The sequence below is a fragment of the Dromiciops gliroides genome, chromosome 1 (genome assembly GCF_019393635.1).
Source record: "Dromiciops gliroides isolate mDroGli1 chromosome 1, mDroGli1.pri, whole genome shotgun sequence".
In the NCBI taxonomy this organism is placed as follows: Eukaryota; Metazoa; Chordata; class Mammalia; order Microbiotheria; family Microbiotheriidae; genus Dromiciops; species Dromiciops gliroides.
Genome location: NC_057861.1, coordinates 565,543,018 through 565,559,392, shown reverse-complemented (window position 1 = coordinate 565,559,392; position 16,375 = coordinate 565,543,018). Strand labels below are relative to the sequence as shown.

Here is a 16,375-nt window from a genome sequence, read left to right as displayed (position 1 = left end):
GGTACTATCTGTGCTCTCTACAAATGTGTGTTATGTAATTTCATCTTTGCCATAATTTCCTCACTGTTACTAGGTCAACTTATTATCCCATTTTCCATAAAGACTCTTCTAAACCTTTTCATCCCTTCTCAAGCATACCATAGTTTCCCCACCACCATCCCTTAGCTGAGAGTCATTCACCATGAGCTCCCTCTTTTCATCTCTTCCTCATCTTCTATTACTCAGATAACTTCTTGCTACTATCTCCTCCTTCACTCCTGTCTCACTTGATGAAGTGACCTAAGTCCTCTACTTGTTCAAGATAACTGCATTCCATTTCATCTTTTCCAAAAGCTGCCTCTCAGCCATCCCCACTGTCACTTATTTTCAATGTCTTTCTGTCTAGTAGCTCATTCTTTACTGCCTACAAATATACCCATGTTAATCCCATCATGAAAAAACCCTCACTTGTTCCTTCCCTCCCCACTAAATAGTGTCCTGTATATCTTCTGCTCTTTGTAGCTAATCTCTTCAAAAATTCTACCTACAATAGGTGTCTCCAGGTTTTCTCTGCTCACTTTCTTTTTAAACCTTTACAATCTGGCTTTCAACCTTATCTTTCCACCAAAACTCCTTTCTCCAAAGTTGATGATGATCTCTTACTTGTGAGATCCAATTATCTTTTCTCAATCCTCATTCTCCTTGACATCTCTGAAGACTTTGACACTGTTGATAACTTTCTCTTCCTTGATATTCTTTCATCTAGTCTTTTTTACTTTCTGGATACTGTTCTTTCCTGTTTCTCTTACTATGTATCTGCTTACTCCATCTCAGTTTCCTTTCCTGGATTCTCATCCAGATCATGATATTTTAGCACTGTGTCTGGCACAAAGTAGGTATTCAATGTTTATTGACTGATTGTTTTCAAGTATTGTTTCCAACACTTCCTGCCTATGAAACCCTAGGCAAGTCAATTATCACTTTGGTGCTCTATACAACTATAATTTGGAGAAAAAATGTCAACCTAATATTGGAGGAGGGAGCCTATACCAATGAAAAAACAGGTTGAGTGCCTATAATATGTAGACATGTTGGAAATTTTAAAAAGCAATTTTAAATTTATGTAGGGCCCTTCATTCTTGGCTGGCACCATCAGTAAATCTGTCTCAGCCAACATAATCTTGTATTACTCCACAAAAAGAGGTTACTATAGCAACCAGAAGTAGAGGAAGGAAAAATGACTTCTTTTACAGAAAGGGAGTTGCAGAAGGGATTCAAAAATAGAAACACAAATTGAAAACCCCATCCTTATCATCTCCATCCTATGTTTTAGTGTATCTTTCTTCACCAATGAATGTGGCCATTTTATTCTCCCTCTACTATTCAAAGAAACCAGTGAATTTGTCCATGGAGAGTGATTCCTTTAAAAGCCAATCCAAGGGGCAGCTAGATGGTGTAGTGGATAGAGCACCAGCCCTGGAGTCAGGAGGACCTGAATTCAAATCTGGCCTCAGATAATACTTACTAGCTGTGTGATCCTGGGCAAGTCGCTTAACCCCAATTGCCTCACCAAAAAAAAAAATTTAAAAAGCCAATCCACTTCCCAATAAATCCAGGAATTGTTGGAAAATATATGGTATACAAATTAGATTATGATTGTTCCTTTAGAAATGACAAAAGCAAAGATTTCAGAGAAAACTGGGAAAACTTGTAAAAACTGATGCAAATTTATGCTTGAAGAACGAGAAGAATGATTTATACAGTTATAACATTTTACAAATGAATTACTTTGAAATTAAAAAAAAAACTCTTTTCAAAGAGATGACCAATCATAATTCCAGAGGACCACTAATGAAGGAAATTCCCCACCTCCTAACAGAGAGGTGACAGACTCAAGATCCAGAATCAGACATACACCCCCACACACACACACCCCACACACATGTATTTAAAGTGGTCATTTAGGAATTTACTTTGCTTGACTACATATATATTTGTGTGTGTGTGTATAGTCAAGCAAAGCAAATAGATATAGATATAGATATAGATATAGATATAGATATAGATATAGATATAGATATAGATATAGATATAGATATAGATATAGATATAGATATAGATATAGATATAGATATAGATATAGATATAGATATAGATATAGATATAGATATAGATATTTTGTTTCCAAGAATTTTCTTCATCTTTTTGCATCCTTAAAGGGAAGAGGTAAAGTGAGAAAGAGAGAAAAAATAAATCCTTGTCAATTGAAAATTGAAAAAAAATAGTCAAACCACTCACATGATTCTTTGCAGCGGTGATAGGAAAGGGGGGAAAGAAAGTATGAGAAATGTGGTCAAATGCCAACTGGGCTTGTACTTCTCTTACCACTAGACCAGCTGGACCTAGACCATTTTTCTGATCAAAAGCTAGGTCATTCAGAAGCCAATTACATGCATTTGCTATCATCTATTTATACTTTCCAAATTTATGCATTGCATCAATTACTCTTCTGAGGTAAATGAGTGATCTCTCTTCCTTAGGAAACAGTGGGACAGGTCTCCCACATAGGGTCATGGCATTCTAGATGCAGAACTGAATTGAACCTCTGAGGCCATCTAGTGCAACACCTTCATTTTACAGACAAGGCAACTGAGATGCATGGAAGTTAAGTGACTCAATTAAGTGACTGTGCTATGTGTGGCTATCATCCAGAGGACACTGTTATTCTTCCCCCTTTCTTTTCTTGTACATGTTTTTCTTGCCTACCTGAAATGATAAAGGAGGAAGATGATATTGGATCATAGATTTTATGATTTGTAAGAGTCCTTACAGGTCATGAAGCTCAATCCCTTTATTTTACAGATGAAAAAGCTGAGGCACAGAGAAGTGAAATGACTTCCTGAGGATCAGTGATGCAGTGAATAGAAGCCTGGGCCTACAGTCACCTATGTTCAAATTTGGCTTCAGATACTTACTAGTTGTGTGATTCTGGGCAAGTTACAGCCTCTGTCTACGTCTTTTTTCTCATTTACAAAATGGGGATAATAATAGTACCCAACACACAAGGTGGTTGTGATATTTGTAAAGCCCTCAACACAATCTTTGGCACACAGTAGATGTTTAATCAATATTTTCCCCTTTCTTCCTAATGTCTGAGGTAGAATTTAACCCAAGATCTTATTCCAAATCAAGCATTTCATTCACTACACATATCCTTTCTGTTCTAATGATCGTCCAAGATATACCCATGGCAGTGCCTTGTAGTCCTATTGATCATGGAAGGAGAAGTAGTGACCATGGAAACCTGTAAGTATCATGTTCCTCCCTATCTTCTCCTGGCTTAAGATCCATATAAATTTCTGCAAAGAATCACTGAATGCTCGAAAATATGAGAAGAGCACATCTCTTCCACCAAACACTTAGGAACTTCTTTCTCTTGTGGTTGCCATATGAGAATTGCCCTTTTGACACTAACATTTTTTCAGGCACTTTATGTTATCTGCAATAAAGAAAGGAGCTCCAAGCAAATATATTGTACACCATAGACACATTTACTATACTAATCAGTACAGAAAAGGGAAGCTGCAGCTTGTGGATAAGTGTAGGGAATATGGAATTTGAAAGATTTATTTCAAAGGGCCAGTTACTCTTCAATGTTTTACTTCTGCTTAAAAAATGATGACTCAGCTTGAGCAAAAGCTATAATTACATATAAAGGTCACAGTTAAACCCTGGAATCCTTATTGGCTAGATGCCTCGTGATGCATTTACTATCCTATCATCTTGGACCAAGAAGCCATATAACAATGGCTAGAATGTATATAGCACCTTAAGGCTTGCAAAGCATTTTGCATATGCCATTTCATATTATCCTCACAACTCTGTGAGGTAGGAGCTATAATTATTCCCACTTTACAGGTCAAGAAACATATAGAAAGATGAAGTGACTTGACGAGGATCACACAAATAAGTATCTGAAGCAGGAATGAACTCAAGTCTTTCTGACTCTAAGTTCAGAACTTAAGCCACTGTACCAGACATATTATTCCAGAATGGAGCAGAGTTATGTAATACACAGGGCAGCTAGGTGGAGCAGTGCATAGAGTGCTGGGCCTGGAGTCAGGAAGCCTCATTTTGCCATATTCAAATCTAGCCTCAGACACTTGCTGTATGACTCTGGGCATATCACTCAACCCAGCTCTTCATTGTTAAAATGAGTTATAGAAGTAAATGAGAAACCATCACAGTATCTTTACCAGGAAAACCCAAATGGATCATGAAGAGTTGGATGTGATTGAAATCACTAAACAAAAATGTAATACACACAGTCGACATTTAGTCTGCATTAACATACTCGAGCTTCAGTTACAGAACAAGAATTTGTCTTTTCACAATTCCCATTAAGCTATAAGATTACACACTCACCCCACATAGAATTACATGAAACTTCCACATTTCTTATGAATTTATTATCTTGCTACTGTTTTTGTTCTCTTCCTTCCTTCTCTTCTATTCCATTGATGCATCTGCAATTTTCTTCAGTTCTTCTAGCTTTACCTTCATCTTCTTCCGGTGAGTGATGCAAAAGTAATATCTGCAATGGAAATGTATCACATTCCCTATTGAACAATAGTGATTTATTCCTTTTCTTTGGGTATTCCCCCCAATGGAATAAAAATTCTCATCCATCCTTACTCCTTAGCCTTCTAACTTTATGTTTTCTCATATGAAGCCCTCCCTTCAATGGTTGTTGGGTCAATAAAGTGGTAAGACTCACAGAAAAACAATAGAAAGCAACCCCACTGTCTCCACCATCAATGCTAGAAACAATGCAATTTCTCGTTGCTCAGCTGTCTTTGGGTCATCATCTTGAGGGGGAGAAAGACAAAATATCTCTATGGTTCCCCTTTAAGTTCCTTTACCATTTACCTCAAAAACCAACCCTACCCAGGCTATCAATGGCTATACCCTAGTTTCCTGGTTCTTCCCCATTTCTCTTACCTTTAAACTCTGACCCAAGTCCTTTGGCTCCCAAATTCTCAGATGCCTACAGCACTGCTCCATAATTTGATCAGCCTCCCCACTGTCCCATGGTTCTTTCACTTATCGGTGTAAAAATCTTCCAGTACTCCAATGCTCCCATCACTTCAACTTTTCCAGACTCTTATCTGCCTCCTTTTTTTCAAATCACCCAGTTTTCATAAAATCTATATCACCCAAGTGCCCTCTCATTATCCCTTGATACCGCCACAAAGTTCTCCTTTGAAGCATGGTGTAGTAATTCGTAGACAGTTCCAACAGTCAAGAACAGGACCCTCAGTCATCACTGAGGAGAAAAAAGTGAGTAGAGACCAGTTCTCCTATTAATCATGGTGCCTAAAAATGTGGTGACCTCTGTGGGAATTCAGGTTGTGAAGGGAAAAGTAAACATTCAGCTCTATTAAAGGTTCTGGTAAGGGAAAATACCAATAAGGGGGGGCAGCACTGTCAAGGACTATGAGAATGAATGACTCATGCTTCAGCAAAATTTGATAAAGACCCATTTTCCTGGGGAATCACCTCATAAAAATAGGAGCCCAAAGGAGATAAGATCTTTGATCTTGATCAGGGTGGGATGAAAAGTAGGGCATAGGGAAGGAAAGATGGTGGGGAAATATGGGGTACTTCTATATTCTGGGTGTTTGTATACTTACTGCAGTCTTCAGAACAAGCTGTAGAAGAAACATTCATGAAATTACCGTGGTATACATATTTTTATTCTCTTGCAGGTATTCCACATTTCTTCCCCTCCAATTTCATTCCACCCAGATCTGGACCTTGCAAACTGAAACTCAATCTTCCTTCCCACACAGAGCTCTTCCAATGATTCCCAGCCAAGTTCCAATTTTAGGGCTTCTAAACTGACCACTACCATTACCAAGATCAGAGAAGGCCTTTAAAGTTTCAGTCAGATGGGACTCAAGGTTCTGACGAAGCTGAAGAAGCTGGCCCTGGAAGATGAAGACCCCTGGACACGGATAAGGGAAAGACCATCCCTTCAATCTTTATCCAATACACCTTACCTTTACATAGCTTTCTCTTTCCCTTCCATCTCACCTTTCCATGGCTTCTGTTTTAGGTTCCTGAGTTTCTCTTTCAACCATTCTCTCATTTTGATAGCTTGTCGAACATCTGGGGGAAAGAAAGGAAGGGGAGTGACTACACCTTTGAAGAGGTATTAAAAACTCAAATGTTTGATACCCACCCACCCCAAACCTATCATTCCCACTTCCCACTCCTCACACCCATCCTTGCCCCAAGCATCCCTCACCCAACACTCTCAGCCTCTTCTTTCCCTGGTGGACCTTGGTGCTTATGTCCCTCAGCTCCTGGAACTGCCGATCAAGGAAAGCAGTTCTTGAAGGAATGTTTTGGGGCACCAGGTCCTCTAGTAACCAAATCACATCTTTAAAGTATTTGGGATCACATTCGAGACAGCTCCTTATGACCCTAGTTGCCAGGAGTAATAAGAACAATAATAACCATTGAGATCCCATTTCCTCTCCCCCTATCTCCCCAACAGTATTTTGTCTTGGCAACCAGTTCTTTAGTTCATCCTCTTCCACAGTATAAGAATGAAAATCTTCCTGGTAGCCTTAATTCTCCTCCCTCTATTCAATCATTTCCCCAAGAGACTTTGCTTAGGAGTGTTTGCTATTTTTTTCTTTTTTAATCTGCTGTCTCATTCCAAAATAATGACATAATAATCAGTTCAGCAGGTGTCTGAGTTCTATGTGAAGAATGTGAGATCATGGTTGAGGGAGAGTGGGCTAAGTTCACAGGAGGAAGGCAGTTGTAGAGGCTTCTTAGTTGTTCTCTAATTCTGTCTCTGCATTTTAATGTCTAAAAATCCATTCTGACCATACAATATAGACTTTAGGTTCCCTAGAAAATTACTTTATTTCCTCTTTCCAGGCCTAGACAATTGTTTTCACAATTTCATCAATTCAACTCTTTGTTTCTTGGTGAAAAAGACCAACAGAAGGGAAATGAGTGAAGTGATTGTGTTATTCTTGTCTTGCTACTCCTTTGTATCATAAAAGCCTGGAAATGAAGGTGACTGAATTCTTTAGTGAAATAAAAATTTCCAAAAACAAATCATAATGGGGAGCAGTAATCAAGTAACTGAATGTCTTAGGAAAGCTGAAAGAAAGGATAGACTTACAATAAGCCAAGTTACTTTTAAGACTATGGTATAAGGGAGAGTTGGGGAAGGTTAAGAAATGTGAGTAGTGTCAGCATGAGCTAGGAAAGTAAAATGTGTCATGTTTTGTGAATTTTGTTGTTTCCTGCTTAAAATAGGAAATAATATCTGATTTCTGAGAATCTCAGAATTTCCATAGATGAAAAGGTCAAAGATTTAGACCTTGAAAAGACCTGGATCAACCATCTCTCTTTAGAGAGAGGAAGATGAAGCCCAGGGAAGTTAAAAGAGCTAAGATGTTAACACAGATCTCAACTCAGTTCTAAAAGGATTTTCTTTCATTTAATCCTGAATATAAACAAACTAATAATACTAATGAAGATAAATGAAATCCTAGTCTGAGACTAAAGGAACTAAAATAATCTGGCAGGATAATGACTGAAGAACAGGATGAACTCTACATAAGAGTTGGATAGAAGATGATAACTGAGAGAGGAGATAAACACTGAAGACATTTTGGAAACTTTGGTCATAGATCTAGAGCAGTACATGCTGGTAATAGAAAGGACCACTGAATTGGGTCAAATGCACAAAGCCAATATTTAACTTCTCTTCTTCATCAATGAAATTTAGAGAGTTAGGCTACTGACAAGAACAGGAAACTAGGGTCTGAGCTTAGGTGAAATGGTATAGAAGATTATTTCCCCCTATCATTAGCAGTGGCAATTCTGCTTTGCCCTGAGGTAATTTTTAATCTATAAAATGAACGTACACTAGATGGTTCTTTCCAGCTTTAAGTCCCACAGTGTTATAAGGGCATATTTCAAGTTATTCTGGGTCAGAAGTCAGAGTTATAGAAAAAATGGAACTAAAAAGGGGACATCTTATTCCAGTCATAATCAGTTGTTTAAAACTAAGTGCTACTGAAGAATCAGAAGGACAAACCAACTTCTTTTTTTAAGTTTTATTTATTTTGTTTTTAATTTATGGACTAAAACAAGCATTTCTATATTTCTGGGAAGATGGTAGAGTAGATCAGAAATTTCCAGTCACTCTAGATTTCATCCACAAAAAGACAGAAAATTGCCATGAAAAAAAATGAACACAGAGAAACAAAAATAAAGGGATAAAGCAGTTATCTTCCTAAGACATTTTGAGAGAAGACTCCTGAGACTGAGGTTTGGTTTAAGTGGAGTAAACACCTCTAGGCCAACTCCAGCGAATCAACAAACAGTGGGTCCTGAGGGAAGACTATTAGGCTTAAAGAAATTTCACTTCAACTTTCACATCATTCATGGCCTGGAGCAATTTCACTTCAGGAATTTTTACTTCACAAACTTTCATTTAAGGAACAACAGAACCTGAATGAGGGAAGAGTAAAGGACCCCCTGCTGTTTCTGGAAGTCATGCCTAACAGTGCTGACCAGACTTGATCCTCATCTGTGACTGTAGGCAAGGAAGAGCAAACACAAGCCCAGGGAGTGAAGCACTACAAGGAACAAGAACAATTTCGGGGCTGTGTGGCTGGGGCTTAGGGGAGGAAGAAAGGAGTCCCTAAAGCTGAGGCCCCAAACAGGATTCAGAAAACAACAGTAAGAAAGACCTGAAGCATAGGACAAAATTACTTGCAACTTGGAGTTAAAATTTGATGATGATGATAATCTGCCAAAAATAAAATAAGACAAATTAAAAATTAAAAAAAATATATTCAGAAGAACATAATAAGGTTTAAAAAAAGCCACTCCTAACCTAAGGAGCAATATCAAATAGTCAAAAGCCCAAAAACACATCTCAGAAGAATATAAAAAGGAATTTTAAAATCAAATAAGAGAAAAATGAGGAATAATTACCAAAAAGAAAAAAGTAATTCAATAAAATTACCTAATTGGAAAAAAAGAGACACAACATCATAAGGAAGAAAATAAAAAGGAAGTAAAAAATCAAATAAGAATGAGAATATATTAGAAAAAAATAAACAAAATCCAAGAAAATTACGAGGAGAAAAATAATCTTTTAGAAAAAGAGAAAAAATATTAAGGAAGAAAACAACTTTTGAAAACTAGAATTAGGAAAGTGGAATTGAATTACTTTATAAGACACTAAGATGTAATAAACTAGAAAAAATTAGAAGAGAATCTGAAATATCTCATTGAGAAGAGACAATATAAGAATTATTGGTGTACCTGAAGATTACGGTCAAAAAAGAATCTGGATAACATTTTACAAGTTCTAGAACAAGAAGATAAAGAAGGTAAAAAATATAAAGGATCTGCCAATTACCACCTTAAAGAGGTCCTGGGGGAAAAGAAAGTTACAGGAATGCCATTGCCAAGTTTTAAAATTTCCCAGTTAAAGAGAAAACTGTTATAATCAACAAGGAGGGCGTGGGATATTAAAAACTGTGGAAAAAAAATTTAAAAAGTAAAAGAGAAGAGGGCAGCTAGGTGGCACAGTGGATAGAGCACCGGCCCTGGAATCAGGAGGACCTGAGTTCAAATCCAGCCTCAGACACTTTAACACTCACTAGCTGTGTGACCCTAGGCAAGTCACTTAACCCCAAATGCCTCACCAAAATTTTAAAAAAGAAACAAAAACAACTGTGGAAAAAGAATCAAGATTTCAGAAAAACCTAGCAGCTTCTACATTAAAAGACTTGTAGGTCTTAGAACATTATATTTTAAAAACCACAGGGGCTGGAGTGGCATCCAAGAATAATTTATCCAACAAAGTTGAATATAATCCTGAATGAAAAAAAAATGGACATGTGATGAACTGATTTTCAAGTATTTGTAATAAAAAGACAAGAACTCAATGGAAAATTCTATATAAAAAATTCAGAAGAAATATAAAGAATAATTAAAAACTAATTATAAGGCACTGATTGAGGTCAAACTGTTTACTTCTGGTATATGAAAATATTAATATTAGTAATTATTTATTATTAGTAGTATTAATAGTATTCTTTTTGTGTGTGTGAGGCAATTGGTGTTTAAGCAACTTGCCCAGGGTCACACAGCTAGTAAGTGTCAAGTGTCTGAGGCTGCATTTGAACTCAGGTCCTCCTGACTCCAGGGCCAGTGCTCCATCCACTGTGCCACCCAGCTGGCCCAGTTATAGTATTCTTAAAACTTACTACTAAGGTAGTTTGAAAGAAAGGTTGAGGTTGAGTTGTGTATAATGAAGTGATTCTAAAAATCCAAAATTGGGTAGGAAAACATTAGGAGAAATTATCTTATAAAAATAGCATGAAAGGAAGAATACAGAGGAAGCTAGTTGGGGTAGAGGGTGGTTAATATTAAAACCTTAATCTAGTTTGGGTTGAAGAGGAAACAATGTATATATCTAAAGAGCTTGAGAAGTCTTCTGAAGTTCTAGAGAGGTGAGAAAACTCGGGTATAGGGTGGGGGAAGGATTTTAGAAAGGTGTGTTGATTAAATTTAGGAGGGTAGGATAAATTAAGAGGGATGGGCTTTTAGAGGGAGGGTAAAGTGAAGAATCAGAGAGTAGGGGAATAGTGTTTGTCCTTCATTCTCAAAGAGGACCAATGATATCAGGAAGGTAACATAATGACGTACTAGTGAATTGGATTTAAGTGAGGCAAGGCTATGCAAAGTCCATCAGCCTCACTCTCTCCTCTTGAGTCACAGGGTCCAGTGGCAAGATATAGATCAGGATGACTAGAGATGGCCCCAGATGTGGTGGAAGACCTTGGCCTTTTAAATTAAGATCTTTCCCAGGTCCTAGTTTTTCTGATGCAATGTCCATTCAGTGAATATGGATAGGTAAGAAATGAGGTCCAAAATGGCCTCTTTTAAACAGAGATAGGGTAAAAAAAGAGACTGAGAAGGAAAATAGTGAGAAAAAATAAGGTGGAGGGAAGTTAATAAATAGCAATTATAACTTTGAATGTAAATGGGAAATTAATTGGGGAATGATTGACCCCCAGAAAAGCCACAAATTAATAACTCACAAAGAAGTTTTAAAATAAAAGTAGTGAAAATCCAAGATAAGATACAATCTATAGTAGAATGACTATATTTTCATTTTTATAAATTTATATATTTTATGTGCATGGATGATATGTATTTCCTGCTGACCCACCCATAAAATAACATATAAAACCACTATGATAAACATAAATAATCCAGTAAAACAAATTTCCACATTGTCCATGCCCTCAAATAATTTTTTTTTCCCTCTGCATTTCAATTTCATCATCTCTCTGACAGGAGGCAAATGTTATGTTTCATCTTCAGTCTTTGGACTCCTGGTTAGATATTGAATTAGTCAGAGTTCTCAAATCTTTCAAAATACCTTCTTTATTATGTTGTTGCCATTGTATAAATTCTTTTAGTTCTGCACACTTCATCAATTCACAAAAGTCATCCCAGGTGTTGAGGTTATATGATAATTATTATGGAGGAGTAGACATTTTCTCTGATCTATTCAACTTCTCAAACCTCTCCCCAACAGAAATTATGAACCAAAGACAGAGAAACTTCAGCTATCTCCATGATTTAGGATTCCTGGAATTCAAAAGAAGAGAAAACAAACCAAGCTATAAAGTCTACATTGAGCTCATGCAACACTCCTCTCTGTCTTCTGGGATAAGCAGCAGGAAGGTGCACTAGCCAACTCATGGTGGTCCCAACAAGGATTATGAACAAATACCACAAAAAAGAAAATTATCTAATCCTTTGGTAGACAAAATGCCTTGTGAAATCTTAGGAGAATATGAAAGTACAACATGCTATTTCTGAGTGGCTTAAAAGAGAAATTGTGAGAGCAGAATTTTTGGCCTACACAGTAAAAATAATGGGCCTAATACAAAAACTGGACTCTGGAATGGCAAATCTCACCAAATATATAAAATAGAGAATAATAGATTAGGAATGTAAATAGATAGAAGTGAAGGAAAATCTGTAAAAAGAGAAGCCAAGAACAATAACATTAAAATAACATGTACTCATTATGTAAGCAACATATATTAATCATAAAGACAGCATGTGTAAACTCAAGGATCATTGGTCTCCCAGAAGAACATCATAAGACCAAAAACCCTTAACACAATAATACAGGAAAAATACAATAGAATTACCTAGAACTTCTGAACATAGAAAATGAAATATAATTGAATGAATTCATAGATTGCTTCCAGGAAAAACACCCCCCCAAAAAAACAAAAAACAAAAAAACAGAACAAAACAAAAACTCCAAAGGTACAAACTCTAAGACATATAGTAGTAAATCGAACAATTAACTTCAGAAACAAGTTCTACAAGCATAAAGATCTTCCTGGTTTCCTCTGAAACTGTACATTTTGCATTTTATATATAGCATAATAATATTCCATTCCATTTATATAACATGATTGGTTTAAACATACCCCAGGAAGAGGATATCTCCTTACTATACAATTTTTAGCTAAAATGAAAAGGGCTACTATAAATATTTTTGTAGTTATAGGTCATTTTTATCTTTTTTTTTTCATTTTCCCTTGGCAAGCTGGGCTAATAGTGGTATAGGAGGATCAAAATATATACACAGTTTGATAACTGGGCACAGTTCCATAGTGTTTTTCAGCATATCTGGGCCAATTTACTGCATCACCAACAGGGCATTAATGTGCCTGTAAAACAGAATGTCTATTAAGATGATAAATCAAATTCAGCTAAAACAAAACCCTCAAAAGAGTAAACAAACAATTTGATTTTTTAAAAGAAAGAGATAAATCTAAATTACAAAAGATAAAAGGGGGTAATTGACACTTAAAGAAATGCAAGTCAAAGCAATTGTGACAAAGTATTACATCTATTTATATGCCAATAACACTGAAAAATGTATAAATATTTATGAAAAAATATTCAGATTAACAGAACAAGAAAAGTTGATTCCAAATTCAATACCAGAAAAAGAAATTGTGCAAGACATGAATAAGCTCCTTCCCAAAGGAAAAACAAACCTAGTCCAAATAAATTTCCAAGGGAACCCATTCAAATATTTAATGTACAATTCACCTGCATAATAGATAAAACTTTATCAAAAAAAGAAGAAAAAAGGCATCTTTCCAAATTTCTCTTATAAGACAAATATAATCATTATACCCAAACTAGGGAGAAATCAAGAAAACTATCTATCTATCATCTATCTATCTATCTATCTATCTATCTATCTATCTATCTATCTATCTATCTATCTATCTATCTATCTATTCAAACATAGTTTGAACCTGAACTCATCTCACTTATGTTAAGAAAAACATACTAAAACCTTCTATTATAAACTCCTTTAATTTAAACAAGGACTTTATATCATAATTTTAAAAATTCTCAATACTTAGTAGCACATTGACTATAGTAATTGCTCAAGAGATTATTAATTTTGCTATTGAAACTTGTACAATTAAAAGCAAGGAAGCAAAATCAGAACCAGGAGAAATTATCCAAATATTAAAAGTGTCTTCCTTACCCTAAAAAAGCTTCTCTCACAAATTTCCATTTGTTTTAATTGTCCATACTTAGATTGGCTTAAAATGGGTGAATCTTGAGAAAGAGTAGACACAGAAGATGAACTTCAATCCCAGCCTACACGAGGAACTCAGAATTTACAATCTTATTTGTAGCTTTTCCAATAAAATGTTAGGTAGTAAGTCTATACCTTATTTTCAATCAGGGCTAAATTCATCTACATATATTGAACTATTCTAAAATATATGATTTGTCTTTGATTCTATAACTTATCTCTATTTAAAAAATAGATGACACCTTTGAGCCATAAATAAAATGATGGTAACAGTACAGGTGATATTACTACATTAATGAAGATAATATTAATAATGCAGAACTGCTTTATAGCTTGTTTCACGTGTTGGAGAAGCTGGGTGGCATAGTGGTTAAAGTACTGGCCTGGAGTCAGGAACACCTGAGTTCAAAACCAGCCTCAGGCCCTTACTATTTGTGTGATCCTGGGCAAGTCCCTTAATTTCTATTTGCCTCAGTTTCGTCATCTGTAAAAGAAGGATGATGATAATTGCAACTACTTCCCATGGTTATTGTTAAGAATCAAATATGGTAATTATTGTAAAGTACTTAGCACAGCATCTGGCACAGAGCAAGCACTATTATTATAATAGCTATCATTTGAGTGTTTAGGTTATAGAATAGGTGACTGGTTTAGTTTGGTAGTAATCAAGTCAAGTATACTTTATTCTGTTATACTATGACATTTTCATCTAGCTTTAGTTCTAATATATTGCCTTTCTCTATGATAAAGTTATATTTCCTCCAAATTATTTCATATTACATTGAAATTTTAAAGTACCCATTCAGAGGGAGGATGTAAACCAGTTCTTTATCCACTAAAAAATGTTGCCTCTCAGTTTTGCTAATTCTCTGGAAGATATGATATCTCCCAATTCAGTGGCTAGTTTTGATTTTATTTTCCCTATTCCCTTTTACAAATATTCTTTTCTACTGATCTTGTGACTTGGTTGAGTATACTAAGGCTTAAAAATAATAGAACAAGTTCAATAAAGAAAAGCAAAAAAAGGTTCTCAAAGACATCTCCCTTCATCCCATGGTAGATCTGGTTGCCGGATCTGTCCAGACCTATAGACAATGAGTCTCTAAATCTTAGGCTTCTTATAGTCCTTCCTGATGAGCAGTTTGCTACAGCTGAGCCCTGATACATTTTCTCCCAACCTCTTCACTTAACAGGATTCCCTGGCAGCCTTTGAGATGGGTCCAGACAGCTCTGGTTCTCTTAAGGAAAGCATGTTAACCCCTTTCTTGATACAAGTGAGAGGTTAGGCAGTGTGATGTTTAAAATCTAATGTGGATCCTTACCTGCCCCCTCCCAGTTTTGGGGGGAAACTGGCTAAGATTAATAATAAATTCAGCAAGAGTTTAGGCTTTTAAGTATTTATTAAAGTATATTAGAAGTTAATGAAGAGAGAGGGGATAAGAACAGATCTCTCATAGAATAGAAAACCCTAGCTTAGGATCTATACAGGATAGCCAGAGAGAAAACCTTGCCTTTCCCTAGCATCCCATGTGAAGCATCCCTAGCTGCCATGCTGAAGTCAAAAAGAGACAGATCCAGGGAGCCACCTTCACCTTCCTACTTCCTGTCTCCCTCCCCAAAAGGGGAGGTCCCTCAAACTGATTGGTTGAGGGTGGTCTCTTGTTGATGTTATAGTCCACAGCCTCTGAGAACAACACCCCACTCAGGGCCGGCCAGGCATGGTCTTGATTTTATCAATCTTAAGTAGGTTTTTAGTCAGTTCCTTAGTCTCACCCAATTCAATCAATTGCAAATCAATCTTTAGGTAGGGCCCCTCGGTGTCTGCCAAATCTCATTATTTTATTACAGCAGCCACCACCTGACACTTGGTTGTGCTGCTATGTGCTATTTGGTTGTTAGGTTCACTGTGTAGTATGGAATTAACCCAGAGTGACATGATCATTGACTCAAAAGAATGATGAAATGAGCTCTCAAGGAAACAGCTCCATTAAAAAAATAAGTGATTTATTCCCACTTCCTGCCCATCAGTTTTCTTTTTAAAAGGAAATCTGAGAATCAGAGTAGCTCCCAGTGTTTCTCTCAGGATGCCCCTTTCCTCTTTTTGACTTCATGTTTATAGATATAGTGAAATAGATAGCTAGATATAGATATAGATTGATCTAAATACATCTAGATCTATGTGGGTAGATCAAGATCCATTTAGATGTCTCTCACTTTTAAAGAAAATTTCTGGACCCTAATAAGAATGACAATAAAATTTCCTTCTGTACTTTGCATAAAAGTCACAGAATCCTTTCATTAAGTAATCTACTTATACCTCAAACAAAAACCAATCAAACTCCTTAGTTCTTTAAAAGTAAATTGTATTATTGGTAACAATAGATCAGTATCCCTGTCTGGGTAGAAAAGGAGAGAGGATGTCATTTTTGGTAAATCCACAAGATAGCCATCACTCTTGGTTTATATTGGAAACTCAGGATTTATAATGTTTTTCCTACCTTTTCTGATGAGTTTCTAGGGAGTATCTATAATATCAAGATATCCTGGATATCTTGGCATTGCTGTAATCCAAACAAATAAGACGAAGGAAAATTTTCTCTAACATATAGTTACTAGATTCAGTCAGTCAGTTCCAACCTGGTCACCATGGAAATTAATTTCTCCTCCAAGGAGAGTTATAAAGGTCAAGGG

The 16,375-nt window shown here is 36.2% G+C and overlaps 1 protein-coding gene across 1 annotated transcript; it reads right to left on the bottom strand.

Annotated features, from left to right (window-relative positions):
• Positions 1-4,488: 4,488 nt before the first annotated feature.
• IZUMO3 (IZUMO family member 3) lies at positions 4,489-6,515 on the bottom strand. The gene is made up of 7 exons (XM_043999046.1): positions 6,290-6,515; positions 6,076-6,150; positions 5,897-5,986; positions 5,673-5,690; positions 5,225-5,305; positions 4,757-4,847; positions 4,489-4,573 (listed from the first exon to the last, which is right to left on the bottom strand). The coding sequence occupies exons 1-7, from the start codon at positions 6,513-6,515 to the stop codon at positions 4,489-4,491; spliced, it is 666 nt and encodes a 221-aa protein (XP_043854981.1).
• Positions 6,516-16,375: the final 9,860 nt, after the last annotated feature.

Excerpts from the sequence above, each read along its gene's own strand:
- IZUMO3 (XM_043999046.1), bottom strand. The coding sequence starts at position 6,515 with ATGGGATCTCAATGGTTATTATTGTTCTTATTACTCCTGGCAACTAGG. Across the intron at positions 6,151-6,289 it reads GAAGAGGCTGAGAGTGTTGG|ATGTTCGACAAGCTATCAAA; the intron begins GTGAGGGATGCT and ends TCTTTCCCCCAG. Across the intron at positions 4,574-4,756 it reads TTGCTTTCTATTGTTTTTCT|ATATTACTTTTGCATCACTC; the intron begins GTGAGTCTTACC and ends TTTCCATTGCAG.